Here is a 15,266-nt window from a genome sequence, read left to right on the forward strand (position 1 = left end):
CAAACCTTGCTCCCTCTGTGTGTGAGAAATAACCCGAGCTCAACCAAAAGTTTTAAGAAACTGGTTCACAGAAACAGTTCTGTCACAAGAAAGCAGTGGCAATATTTCCCCCCCCCCCACTCTATAACAATAAAGCAGAATAGAAATGAATGAAACGATGAACAATTAAAATGGGAACACTAGCTTTGTGTAAATATCAAACTAAGCCATAATGTAGTTTGACTTTGTATTAAGTACACTATATGATTCCAGACTGGTTTATATCATTGTGGTTTGTAAATCATGATTTATAGTATTCTATGAATCCAACTATCTGTAGTTTATTGTACATTATTTTTAGTCTTTTCAAAACAGTATTGACTACTTCTACTAGCCCCTACAGTGAGTTGCCATTGTCTTCTTCCTAGGGCTGAGATAATGACTGGGCCAAAGTCATGTAGCTGGCTAAGGCAGATCAGAACTCACAATCTCCTGGTGATTGGTCCAAAATCACCTAGCTGGCTTCATGCTTAAGGCAGGACTTAGAACAGTCTCCCAGTTTTGAGCCTGGTACCTTAACCACAGTGACGTGCAGTCAGGGGAGGCAGGGGAGCAGAGCCACTGTCATCATGAAAAGGAAAAAAAATGTAAAAGGAAAAAGGCTGAGGTAGTTGCTGCCAGAGTCACAGTGGATGACTCTGCTTAGTGCTTAACTGTTTAAAAAAGCCTCTAAAAAAGTGCCCTCTACAGGAGGAGGCGGGAGAACCACGTGGCTCATTTAGTCTGACTTTATGATCACTCGAGCAGAGTTAAGCAAGGGTTAAAAGCCGAAAAAATCCTTATGTAGATGAAGCACATGGTTCTCTTGCCTCCTCCTGTAGAGGGCTTTTTTAGAGGCTTTTTTAAACAGTTAAGCAGAGTCATCCATTGGGGACTCTGGCAGCAGCTAACCCAGCCTGACCTCAGCAGCTCTTGCCTTTTTCCTTTTACATTTTTACATTTTCATGATGGCAGGCAAGAGCAGAGTTGAAATCCTCTGTGATTGTGAAACAGCTGGAAAAGGTATGTGGGTCGGAGGGAGGGGGAGGAATTCAAAATTAATATAATTTGTAAGTAATTGTAAGTAGTGTGTGTGTGTGTGTGTGTGTGCGCGTGTGTTTGTTGTGAAGAGAGGGAAGGGGGTAGGAGTCCGAGAGGTAGGGAGGACAGCCCACCAGCTTTCTTTCTCTGTGTCCGGGGCAGCCCACCAGCAGAGACGGGTCTTTTACCTGCCTCTGCTGGCGGGCTGCCACTTTCTTTCTTTTGCCCAGAGGCTGCAGCCCACCTGAGCTGCCCGCCTCTGGGCAAAAGAAAGAAAGCGGATTTTGCCCAGAGGCGGGCAGCTCAGGCGGGCTGCAGCCTCTGGGCAAAAGAAGGAAAGTGCTTTAGACAGTGGGATGTCAGGGGAGAAGACTGCCTCACCAGCCATAAACCTCACTGCACGTCATTGCTTAACCACTACACTAGACTGGCTTTTATTACAAGCCATACCTTAGTGTTATATGTACAATCAAATCATAAAAAACTATAGTATACAATTATTTTAAGTTGTAGAAGAGAGTGAGCAGAAGAATAGTTGTTATGGTTAGAAAACGGGTGCCCTGAAACAAATCCGTTTCAGATCTGTCAATGAGAAGATTGTGTGCAGACATCCTAGCATTTCCTCCATAACAAGATTTTTTAAAAGATAAAGTGGTGTGAAAAAACACAGTAAGATTACAATTGGAAAATGCTTTGATCCCAGTGAAATCCATTTGTTTTAATTCTTCAGTGAATCAGGGTAGTTTCATAATGGAAATTTGATTCTTGTTGCAGGATTCAGGTGCACAATTCAGAACAGGATACAGGTAGCCCTTGACTTGCATTTTGTGACCATTTGAAGTTACAACAGTGCTGAAAAAAGTGAGCTATAACTAGTCCTCATATTGAGGACCATCACAGTTTCCCATCTGATCACATTACTGTATGTGATCTTTAAAGACTGCTTCCGACAAGCACAGTCAATGGGGAAGTTGGCAGGAAAAGTTGCCAATCAGAATCACGTAATGTCTTGGCTAACAACTGCAGTAAAAACAGGTCGTAAAATTGGGTACAGTCACAGGATGCCTCGCTTAACTACTGTACCACTTAGCGGCAAATGTTCTGGTCCTTATAATCATAAATCGAGGACCGCTGTAGTCATAGAAAATGAAACCACTGTAAAACAGAGTTAATACGTTACCATGTACGATTTAGTAGTGCTAATAGCCATTAAGTTAGAAAGTTGTATTGGGATATTATGGTGCGATCTCTGTTTATATTTATGGCAAAAGGATTTATAATTTACTACGGTTTTAAATTCTGATTCAGATCAGTGGGGTTGCTCATAAGCAGAATTAGTGACACTTGTAAAGCGCGGGGGAAATCAGAAGATTCAGGCCGTTCAAAGTAGCATAAAGATTTATTGCAAGCTTAAGCTCTCTATAAGAATCTGAACTATTAACCGTCAAGGGAAATGAGCAGGAATTAAGAAAGCATCAAGGTGGGCTGGATTAGATATCCTGTGGGTGCGCAGGGATTTATGATGGATGACACATTTGACCCCTCCCTCAAGTTCAGCCTGGTTATCTCCTACAGCACTGCTTGGAATGACTTTATTGTATTGATTATCAAAGTAACGTACATTTTATTAATATTACTAAATGTGCATGCCACCTTTATTCTGTACTCTTAAAGAGGTATACAGAAAAAGGAGCAATACAGAGATTTAGAAGAGGTTAGAAGTCAAGACAGTTTTTTTTTGAGTGTGTGAAATAATCAATTATAGTTTCGAGGCTTTAGATCACCTACATAAAGGCAAACATCCATTTTTATTCTTCCTGTCATATTTTACCATATATATTTCTTACAATCATTTTTCAGTTGGGTGGAATCGATGCCCCTTTAATCATGCTTCACTTGATTCATAATAATGGCCTTCAGTGCTTCATTCACTTGCAACATCTAGATGATATAGTTAGAAAATGCACTTTTCAGTGTATCACAGATTAAATCTTCCAAGGCCAAAGGTAGACAGATATACCTTGAGAATTAAGAACTGAATGCTTTCTGTGCAGAAACAACCTCTGGGGAGATTCTTATTAGAGATCCTCTTCCATGCAGTCCTGGTTGTTATCTTCGGCAGCGGTCTTGGCTGTCATGCAAGTAATATGTTGCCTTTCTGCCTTTTCATTCGTGTCTGTGTGTGTTTATGTATGTATATGTGTGTTTGTGCGAACATTAGTGTAAAAGAAAGAAAAACTGAGGAACCAGTGTAATTCTTTTTATTGTTGCGTGGTGAAACTTATTTAACCTAGTTAAAAATGTGGACGGACGGACAGACCGACAGATAGATAGAGGGGGGAGTTTTCATTTAGCAAGTGTCTTGTTTAGTCTTTATTTACAACAGTGACGAAAAAAGTAACTTAACTACCAAACTTTGCATTTATAATTTTCATAGGTCTGTAAAGCAGAGCAGAGCAAAGCAAAACTGAAGTGAGATAACAAGCACAGTTGCAGTATTATTTAGCAGCTGCTTTGCTCAAGCGCCAAATTGCTGATCTTAGTTGCGGTTGCTAAATAAGGCCTATAGATACAAAATTGACATATTATAAAATTGACATAAGGAGCCAGCTTCATTCTCTTACTATCCTATGGTGAAACATGCTGAACTTTGAATAAAAATGCCTACACACTTACATACATAGATAACAGAGGTGGGTTCCTACCAGTTCGCACCTATTCGGTAGAACCGGTTCGTCAAATCTACCGAACCGGTTAGAAGAGGTTCCACCAGTGGACCCGGAAAGCAGGCCACACCTACAGAAGAGGCTCCAAAGTTTTTTGAAACCCACCACTGGTCCTTGGATATGATTATTCTACACTATCATGCTCATATTTATAAAACTCAGTGCCTCTGTGAAAGGTAAGGATGACTACTGCGTTTGTGGTGCAATCAGAACATTGCGTGTGTTGAAGTTGTTTTAACGCAAACCAAAGATGCCTTTTAAAAAACAAGTTTGCATCATATTCTTATGCATGCCAGTGCTGTGTGTGAGGTAATTTAAGGTGGTTCTGACAAGTTTCGTCGGCATCTTCATATCCGGTCACATAGGTGGCAAGCCACTCCCATCCGGTCACATGGGTGGCAAGCCACTCCCACAAAGGGGGCCACACCCACAGAGTAGGTTCGAACAATTTTTGAAACCCACCACTGATACATACATACATACTTTACATACATACATGAAATTGCCATACTATAAAATTGGAGGCAACAGACAGCTATGCCACTATGCATTTCCATCCAACCTGCCACCAACTGTAACATCCTTTAGGTTTTTATTCTTATTTTATTGTTAATGTATTTTATTTTACACTCTGGGTTTCTGACTGCAATAAATTCTCTTTCCCTCCATTATGGCAATTGAGCACGGTTTTAAATCCATTTGAGTGCTGAAGATTTTTTTTTTTAAAGCTGACCTCATCTTATAGGCCTCTACTGAAGTGATAATTACAAGTTATGATAATTTGTCGTTCAGTTTGCAGAGACACAGGAGTCAGGCTTCTGAGGGTGGGAGTAATGGATCCTTCCCTCTTTCTCAAGAACAGCTGTGGATGTTACAATCTCTTGTGATAGAAAAATGTTAATTATGTCTTGCACAAAATACTTCCTTTTGTTCCTACTAAATTTTACTCAATTTCCCCAGTTTTGAGAGAGAATAGTTTCTCTCTCTTTGCTTGCTTAATCCTATTCTTAATTTCCTCTATTTTCAAATGAAAAGAGAGCCACTTTTCATTGAAAAGATAAAGCATCTGAGGAGGAATATAACAGAAACCATTAAAACACTTTAATCCTGCATATTATTGGTTTTGATCAAACTACTTATTATATCCCTTTCAAGAGTAACTGATTAGGTAAAATAACAAGGTATGTATATATTTAGAGCAGGTCAATTTGAGTGTGTTCAGAAAAAAAAAATCACAGGGTTTTTGTAACATTTGCTGGACCTTCCTTTCAGTGAAAATAAACCAAACGTTTGATTATTAAGTGGATTGGAATTTTAATAAATAGTAAAATGGCTGAACATCTCACTGTTCCTGAAATTTGATTCCTAAGTACAGGTAGTCCTCAGTGTATGACCACAATTGAACCAAAATTTTATGTTGACAAGTGAGGCATTTCTTAATATGCCCCATTTGCCCCATTTTATGAGCTTTCTAGCCACAGTTGTTAAGTGAACCACTGCAGTTCAGGTAGTATAACCTGGTTGTTAATGAATCTGGCTTTCCCATTGACCTTGCTTATCAGAAGGTCATAAAAGGTGATCATGTGACCCCAGGATGCTGAAATGGTCATAAGTATGAGTCAGTTGACAAGCGTCTGAATTTTGATCACACAACTTTCAAACTTTCAAACTTTAATGGAATTTGTATGCTGCCCACTCCCTAGGGACTCTGGGCGGCTCACAACAAGTAAAAGCATTTAAAACATTTAAAATTACAGAATTAAAATCAACAAAACATCCATTTCATCAAATGGGGCTGGAATAATCAACAACCCCAGGACTGCCGGAACAGCCAGGTCTTGGTCGCTTTATGGAAGGCCGGGAGAGTGGTGAGGGTCCGGATCTCAGCAGATAGCTTGTTCCACAAGGCCGGTGCAGCTACAGAGAAGGCCCTCCCTCGGGGAGCCGCCAACTGGCATTGTCCGGTTGACGGCACCTGGAGGAGGCCCAACCTGTGTGATCTTATTGGTCGTTGGGAGGTAAATGGCAGGAGGGGGTCTCTCAGGTAGCCAGGTCCAATACCATGTAGGGCTTTAAAAGTAACGACTAGCACCTTGAAGCGGGTCCGGAGACCAATAGGAAGCCAGTGCAGCTCGCGGAGGATAGGTGTAACATGGGTGTACCTCGGTACACCGATTATTGCTCGCGCGGCTGCATTCTGGACCAGCTGTAGTCTTCGGACACTCTTCAGGGGCAGCCCCATGTAGAGCGCGTTACAGTAATCCAGTCTTGAGGTGACGAGGGCGTGAGTGACCAAGGGTTGTAAGTGTGAAAAATGTTCATAATTGACTTCGAATTGTCATTGAGCGAACTGTTGTAAGTTGAGAACTACTTCTATCCCTTATTTGAATCACCATCACTTTGGAATAGAGTTGGGTTTACCTTTTTTGCTATCATACAGTGGAAAGCGAGATATTCCATAGAGATGTCAGCGTTTCACATTTATGAAATGTCTTCTTTAAGATAACAGGCTAATACTAATATTGATTTCGATTTAGTACCAAATGAAGGGTCATTTATTCAGCTGATTTCTGAGTCTCACTGATTCCAGCTCAGCTTCTCTCTCTCTCTTTTTTTTTTACAGCTTATGCTTAGTATCCCTACCTAACTTGCATTGCATTTTATTACTCTAAAATGAATCTTTATACATTTTGCAATAGTGGTGAATATCTGTAGCTCAGATATAGAATGAGGGTGGAGGTTCGTTCTCCGAGCTTCTGGGTTGATTTCTGAACATTTCGTTACCAGGTGAGGGGACATCTTCAGCAGAGTTTAGAGGATGCCAGTGTTGATATTCTTCTGTTGATAAGAATGAACCTTCACCATATAAAACATATATAACATATTTTGCTTCAGTTAACAAATTTATAAATAAAGTTTATATATTCAACATCTTAGCTGCTTTAGTTGGATTCTCTCAGCTTCCCCAATAGTGAGGTTTGTCAATGCACGTACAGAAATGATGCAGTAGGTTTTATTATTTGTATTTGAAAAAAGGTAGTTGAAATCAAAAGCTCAAAATTCAAATAGAAAACTGTTCTGACCCCCTCCTCCGTCCAGTAACGAATGCCAAGACAAGCTTAGCTGGAATGCCACAACTCTTTATTAGCAGGAAACATAAATCTTGGTGGCTGAAAGCCCAAACACAACAAACAGATAAAGAACCTTGGCAGCAACCCAGACTTCGACAGATAAAGATAACAGCTTCTCCAGTGTTGATAATTCAGTTGAATCCTGCAACCAGACTCCTCCCAGAGTGTCTCCTTAAATACTATCTTGAGAGGAGCCTATTTACAACCAGCTGGGTCCAATTATCTCTGTACCTGCGCAGCTGTTCTCTACGTTGATCTGCCCACCGTTGCCTGGCATCCAGGACCAACTCCCTTGTCTCCTCCCCATTGCTCCAAGGCCTGACGTCAGGAGCACACTCCCTTTGGCTTTCACCGCTGCTCCATGCCTCAGGCGCCTCCTGGTGGCCAACCAGCCTTTCTGAGCCTGCTCAGAGCCGGAACCCTGTCCAGGGTCCTCCACATCTTCCAGAGCCGACTCATAAGCCCCCCCCCCCCACTGTCGGAGTCTGTTTGCAGCTCCAACAGCTCCTCCTGGGCCACAACAGAAAACTAACTGATGGGAGCAGTGCATTGGGCTACTCTGTTGGTATTATTTTGTGTTATAGCCAACAGCCTGCAACAGGGACTTCTACTGTGTTATTTGAAGCAACGGAGTTCTGAACTAACTTATTGCCTTCAGAAAAATGCTGATTTATCTCCTTGCTATTCTGTTAAAAAAACCTAACGTTATGGGATTTGACATACATGGCATGCTAAAGGATGCACATTCTTCTTTTTCCAGATCACCAGAAGTTGGAGCGAGAAGCTCGCATCTGCCGTCTCCTGAAGCATTCCAACATTGGTAAATATTGCTTGATTAAGATGGAAATGGAGAAGAGGGGGACGGGATGGGATGGTGTACATGACAAACATGAAGATTGTCTATATTTTTTAACTTGGGAAACTTTAAGATGTGTGGATTTCAACTCCCAGAATTCTGGGAAGTCCATGTCTCTTAAAGTTAGGAATAGCAGTTAGATTTATATACCGCTTCATAGGGCTTTCAGCCCTCTCTAAGCGGCTTACAGAGTCAGCATATTGCCCCCAACAACAATCCGGGTCCTCATTTTACCCACCTCGGAAGGATGGAAGGCTGAGTCAACCCTGAGCCGGTGAGATTTGAATAGCCGAACTGCAGAACTGCAGTCAGCTGAAGTAGCCTGCAATGCTGCATTTAACCACTGCGCCACCTCGGCTCATCAGGTTGCCAAACAGTTACACAATTTGGATTGAATAATATTAAAAATATTCTGGGTACCCTTCCAGTAAAACCAGTAAAAACTTTTCAGGAGATTTCCTCTTTGCCAACCCTTTAAATACTAGGAAGAAGAGAAAAGTGTGGCAGGCAGTTTAAAAAAAAAATTGATTGATCTGTTTTTTTTTCTTATGTTTGTGAATTCTCTACGTAAATATAAATTCTACGGTGATACAATGGTGCCTTTATTTGAGAATTTTACACTGATATTGGCTGGCTTTATAGAATCCTGCCTTGGACAGCTGACCCAGTTGGTTTCTTTTTAAAATCCTGGTAAGATGGACCATATTTTGCCATTTTTCACTTCTGCTGGCTCCAGATTTGTTTCTGACTTAAAATCAGGGTGCAGACTTTAAATCCAGAAATGTGTAGGAGTAACTGAAGTTCATACCCCTGGCAAGGACTCAATTTGGAGGAGACTGGATGCTTCCCAAAAGGAAAATGGGATGAGGTTGTTCTTTGCTGATCTTTTAGTGTGGGGGGGGGGAGGAGGGGGGGCTGTTGTAATAATGTTTTCTCTATTTTCTACCAAACTTTCTCCATTCCTACCAAACGTCATGAAATTGAAATTTAGACTCACTCTTAATGGCATTGAATAGTTACTGTGAAATCCTAATAGAGCATCCCACCATTTTGGTTGTTTGAAAAATAACCCGTAAATCAAATGAACGCAAATGGTGTCTCTTCTTCTGCTTTATTTGAAGAAAAGTGGGCTATAAATGCAAAGAGAGAGCTCCACAATGGTTATTATGAAAGGTGGACGTGCATTTTTTTGCTTGAACAACAGGTCAACCTGCCCACTTTGTTCCCAGTGCTGAATGGAGCCACCTTTAAAGACTTTTGCAAATCCATTGCAGTTGCTAATGACAACAAGGTTGGTAGAAGATTGACCAGGTCTCTCTCCATCTCAACCAAGGAGGCAATTAAAACTGAACACCCTGCTTGTTGCAATGGACCCAGTGTGTTTATGCTAGCTATTCTGTTTTAATCCTTATGGGGCTTTTTGGCACTTTTAGAAAAACCTTCTATTCTCTCTCCCCCCCCCCACTCTTCCCAATGCATTCGTTTCTATGGAAACTGTGTCGTCATGAGTATCTTCTGGGTAGATTTAGAGAGAGCCACAAGTGCAAAAGAAAAAGAAACGTTCTTGTATAATGAAATTGAAATAGATGCACTTCAGCTTCAGTGATCTTAGAAAGATATAGGAGACCAGTACAGGAGCAGAAGATTCATGGGTCCAGAAAATTGATTGGGTTGGCTGCATGAAGCTGTCGGATAGTTTGCTTGGGTTTTGACTGCATGTAATATGCGAAGCAGCCTTGATGTCTGTGAACAGCCGTTTAGGGCTTAGGACAATGTCCAATTTTGGTTCACTCAGCAAATCATGGATTTGCTTTGACTGACAAGAAATGCCCAGTCTCGCTCCCGGCATGTAATATAAGCCCTTTAGGCTTTGAAGCTGGATTTCCTCAAAAGAGTTTTAAGGAAGTTAGGTGTTCATCGTCAGGAAAGGCAGGGAGGCATTAATCATGTGGGATCCATTAATCTTATTTCGTTTGGAAATAACAAAATTAGATATGTGGCAATTATCCCCTGAACTGTAACAGGCACTCTATTGATTGGAAATTGAAATTGAAATTTAATAAATTTGTATGCAGCCCAATCCCGTAGGACTCTGGGCGGCTTACAGAAGCAAGATTAAAAAATTTTAAAAAATTAAGAATAAAAATACAGTTATTAAAATTACACATCATCCATTCTGTCTAGGTGGGGCTGGACATTGGTCAACAGCGCCAGGCCTGCCGGAACAGCCAGGTTTTGGTGGCTTTTCGGAAGGCCGAGAGAGTGGAAAGGGTCCGGATCTCTACGGGTAGATCGTTCCACAGGGTCGGCACAGCTACAGAGAAGGCCCTCCCCCAGGGGGTCGCCAGCCGGCATTGTCTGGCCGACGACACCCGGAGGAGGCCCAACCTGTGAGATCTTGTTGGTCGTTGGGAGATATGTGGCAGGAGGCGGTCTCTCAGGTAGCCAGGTCCTAAACCATGTAGGGCTTTAAAAGTAATGACTAGCACCTTGAAGCGCGTTCGGAGACCAATAGGGAGCCAGTGCAGCTCGCGGAGGATGGGTGTAACATGGGTGTATCTAGGTACACCCAGTATCGCTCGCGCGGCTGCATTCTGGACCAACTGTAGTCTTCGAACACTCTTCGGGGGCAGCCCCATGTAGAGCGCATAGGATAGGAGTCATAGTCCCAATGAATGGTATAATATGAAAAATGGTATGCCTTATGTTTTCCATTAATTGCAAAATGAGTTTATCCGAATCTCCCCCAATTTGAAATCTTTTTTTCCTTTGCTGTGGAGTAGATTTCTCTTGTTAGTTGAAAAGATTTGTATCCCTCTCGGTCATATTCAATCTTCTGTACATTTGGCTTCATAATATAAGTTGTAGCCATGCAGGTGCACCTGGCCATTGGAAGTGAATGCATTATCAATAATAATAATAATGAATCAGAGGTAGGTTCCTACCTAATCGGTTTGGTACGGGCGAATAGGTAGTAACTTGCAGCAGACACGTGACCGTACTGGTATGGCCCCATCTTGGTTTTCTCTTCTGCACATGCGCAGAACAATCTTAATGGGAAAATGTAATTTTCCCCTTTTTACTGTTGTGCGCATGCGCAGACATGCAAATGCCCCCCCGCCCCACCCAGTCACTCCTCACCTCCTGGGTGGCTTCCCTGCCTAAGCTGCCACGTGGTGCCTGCCCTGCGCCCCAACTGAGCTGCCTCCTTGTCCTGCCTACAGGTAAGTCTCTCTAGCCCACCCCACGGAGCTTGCTGCACCTCCACCACCACTATTCCCACTGGGCTCACAACCTTACTTGTCTCTTCAGGGATGCCTGCTAGACCCAAAATAGAGCGTTGGGGTGGGGGATAGCAAGCCTCCCTGTAGCCCCCTGGGAATAAAAGCAGGGGGGGACTTCAACAGAGAAAGGAAGAAAGAAATCCTCACCATTTTGGGATTCCCAAGTGCCTGGAGCAGAGGGCTGCAAACTTGGCAACTTTAAGACTTGTGGACGTAAACTCCCAGATTTCAACTCTGTTGGCTGAAGAATTCTGGGAGTTGAAGTCCAGAAATCTTAAAAGTTGCCAAGTTTGCAGACCTCCGGCATGGAGTTGAGAGCTTATTGAAAGTGAGGCTAGCTATCCTTGCTCAGGCTAAGCTAATCAATAGTGAAAGGAAGGGAGGGAGGGAAGGGAGAAAAAGGGAAGGGAAAGTGAATGTGATATGGATGGATGGATAGAAGGAGGGAGAGAGAGAAAAAGAAGAGGAAGGAAGGATCACAAACCTGGCACTAGTGGTTTGCTTCAGAGGCTGCTTTGAAAGAGCACAGCAATCCAGGGCTGGAAGGGACCTCAGAGGTCATCTAGTCCAACCCCCTGCTGCAGCAGGAGATCTTATATCATCTTGGTTATTTTAGTGCCTCTAACACAGAGGAGAGATCCTCAGAAATCCCCAGGCATTGCCAACCTCTCCCCCCACCCCAGTAAAAAAAAAAACCTAGAGCAAAAACTTCATGCAGTATTAAAAAGAATTAAAAAGTGGGTTGCCGTATACTGCTTAACGGACTGCTAAATTGGCAAAACGGATGGCTAAATTGGCCACGCCCACGCAGTCACATGACTGCCAAGCCACTCCCACAAAATAAGCCACGCCCACAGAACCGGTAGCAAAAAAAATTGAAACCCACCACTGTAATGAATGGTGGAGAATGGAAAGATTTATGTTTCTTGCGGTCATCTAGTCTTTCTGAGACTGGTGGAGGCCACTCAACTGTACTTATCTGTGCCCTCAGGGTCACCCGAATAATTTATCTGTGCTCCTGAGGGATAAACCTCCAAGTAGCCTCAATAACTCTCAGAAAGAGTGCTAATGACCAGGTGTTTGCAAGGAACATAAATCCTTCCACCATTTAGTCAGAACAGATGAAGAAACTTCTTGGATGAGAAGTAAAACGTCTTCAAGGGAAAAACTAAGAAAGTCCAGTTGCCTCTTTTAAAAAAAGCACCCTTGGGACAACCATGGCCTGGATGACTGAGAATCGCCATAGACACAGAGCCAAGGTGGCGCAGTGGTTAGAGTGCTGTACTGCAGGCCACTTCAGCTGACTGCTAGTTCAGCAGTTCAGCGGTTCAAATCTCACCGGCTCAGGGTTGACTCAGCCTTCCATCCTTCCGAGGTGGGTAAAATGAGGACCCGGATTGTTAGGGGCGATATGTAAACCGCTTAGAGAGGGCTGAAAGCCCTATGAAGCGGTATATAAGTCGAACTGCTATTGCTATTGCTATTGCTATTATCCATAATATATCTAAAGACAAATCAGCAGTTGAAATCAGAATTCCCCCTCACCTCCAATGTAGCCAAACTTGTATCTTGCTTATAAGCATGGCACTGTTTTTGTGTTTTCCGCTAGACATTTTCTCTTGATGCATACTTGATTGCAAAACTTTTTAAGGCATCAGCATCTCTTTCCAACTATTCCCACCCCTCCTTTTCAATTTAATTAACCTCCTTTTAGCAAGGAGTAATACATCTCTCCCAGTGGTGGGTTTCAAAAATTGTTCGAACCTACTCTGAGGGTGTGGCCTCCTTTGTGGGAGTGGCTTGCCACCCATGTGACCGGATGGGAGTGGCTTGCCACCCATGTGACCGGATGGGAGTGGCTTGATGCCCATGTGACCGGATGGGAGTGGTTTGCCACCCATGTGATCGGATATGAAGATGCCGACGACACTTGTCAGAACCACCTTAAATTACCTCACACACAGCACTGGAATGCATAAGAATATGACGTAAACTTGTTTTTTAAAAGGCATCTTTGGTTTGCGTTAAAACAACTTCAACACACGCAATGTTCTGATTGCACCACAAACACAGTAGTCATCCTCACCTTTCACAGAGGCACTGAGTTTTATAAATAGGAGCATGATAGTATAGAATAATCATAGCCAAGGACCAGTGGTGGGTTTCAAAAAAGTTTGGAACCTCTTCTGTAGGTGTGGCCTGCTTTCCGGGTTCACTGGTGGAACCTCTTCTAACCGGTTCGGTAGATTTGACGAACTGGTTCTACCGAATAGGTGCGAACTGGTAGGAACCCACCTCTGATCTCTCCCAAAGCCACGTAGCAGGAGCAAAATTCTGAAAGGCATATTTTCCCTTAGTTCTTCAGGGAAAGAATCATGTTCCTTTCCACTGCTCTTATTTCCCTACACCAATTCTTGGCAGCCAAATTAAATCTTCTCCCCTTGGTTTTTGGCAGCATTCGGGTGCTTTAGCCTGAAGTGGTGCTTTTAGAAAAGGAGACGAGTAGTGTATACACAACACTAAGCAAGCTTAACATTAACTGTAGGTAAGAAGAGACTTGGTTTGTCTCAAAGACCGTAACATGTAAACATTGCCAACAGCAGCTTGCTACCATTATTACTGACTATTTACTTACTTAAAAAACAAATGTATATACATCATGGTATAATTGGAACTAAGATGTGGAGAAGGACTAGCTGTATTCCCAAATCATTTAGGTTTGCATTAATAGGGGACTGGAATCAAGATCACGCGAAGTGTTAATAGCACTTTATAATGCTTTGGCAAGACCACACTTGGAATACTGCATCCAGTTTTGGTCACCACAATATAAAAAGTTGTTGAGACTCTAGAAAGAGTGCGGAGAAGAGCAACAAAGATGATTAAGGGACTGGAGACTAAAACATATGAAGAACGGTTGCAGAAACTGGGTGTCAGGCCTTTAGTTATATTCCTTTTAGGATATTTGGCCTGCCACACACTCTCTTATTTCATTATGCTGTTTCATTAGAGTAGTAATTGGGAGGGGGAATAGAAAGGAGTAGAATTGTGGAATGTGTTGTTGTTGTCATTCCTTTCTAGAAGCCCAAGGTCATCTTTTGTCTCCGTTCCTCTGCACCTGACCGGAACCAGCTGGGTGGAGATGCCAGCGTGGCCGAAGAAGATTGGACCATCTGATGGATTTATGGGTGTGGGGATAAGATCATGAACTTTCAACTGGGTTGAATCCCAGGAAGCTTTTAGATTTGGGATTCCACAGTTTGTTGCCAACATGTCTGTCTTATTAAATTGGAACTTTAAGGATAGCTCTGCCTTGGACTCTGATTTAATTCTGCATGATATTTGGAACCCTGACAATGGGTATGTCTAGTTTAATGAAAAGAAGGACTGGGGATGACATGATAGCAGTCTTCCAATATTTAAGGGGCTGCCACGAAGAAGAGGGGAGGGTTTCAACTTATTCACCAACACACCTGAAGGCAGGACAAGAAACAATGGATGGAAACTAATCAAGGAGAGATCCCACTTAAAATTAAGGAGAAATTTTCTGACGGTGAAAACTATTAAGCAGTGGAATGGCTTGCCTCCATAGGTTGTAGGTGATTCATCATTAGGGGATTTTAAGAAGAGATTAGATAGTCTGAAATGGCAAAGGGTCTCCTGCTGAAGCAGGGGATTGAATTAGAAGACCTCCAAGGTCCTTTTCAAGTCTGTTAGTAGAGTTAAGAAATAGTTCCATTGTAAGGTCCAGAAACTAGAAGGGGACAGTTAACCCTTTTTATCATAAATAAATAATCCCCGTCTGAATTCAAACAAAATGCCATGGTTGAAGTAAGAATGAACATGAACCAACGAATGGCTTCAGATTATGATTCATAGAAGCCACGTCGAAGTTTGCAAGTTTTTTAGTTCAAATTTCTTTTTGGAAGAAGAATGATTAGTGTTTCCCTTTGTGCTCTTCCAAGATTTCCCTGCTGTGTTGCATGATGCAAAGTTTGGCTTCAATACCACAGGGGGGGGAAAAACAAAGTATTGAGCCTGGTTTCTTCTCCAAATAACCAATGCTAAACTACAGAGATGTTGGTACAATATGATTTTTTAAAAAGCCAAGTTGATGTCTGGGATGGTATGACTGAAGCTCTTTCTGGCTTTTGTTGGTGCCACATGCAACACACAGACAGAGACACACCCACTCAAAATGGATGGAGCT

At 42.4% G+C, this 15,266-nt stretch overlaps 1 protein-coding gene across 1 annotated transcript in view; it reads left to right on the top strand.

Moving 5' to 3' along the window:
- CAMK2B (calcium/calmodulin dependent protein kinase II beta) overlaps nt 1–15,266 on the top strand; it is a 216,963-nt gene that overhangs the window by 98,458 nt on the left and 103,239 nt on the right. The window contains exon 3 of the mRNA XM_032229280.1: nt 7,677–7,736. Within this exon, the coding sequence (XP_032085171.1) occupies nt 7,677–7,736 (60 nt within the window). The remainder of the gene's footprint in view (nt 1–7,676; nt 7,737–15,266) is intronic.

The sequence above is a fragment of the Thamnophis elegans genome, chromosome 13, assembly GCF_009769535.1.
Source record: "Thamnophis elegans isolate rThaEle1 chromosome 13, rThaEle1.pri, whole genome shotgun sequence".
NCBI lineage: Eukaryota > Metazoa > Chordata > Lepidosauria > Squamata > Colubridae > Thamnophis > Thamnophis elegans.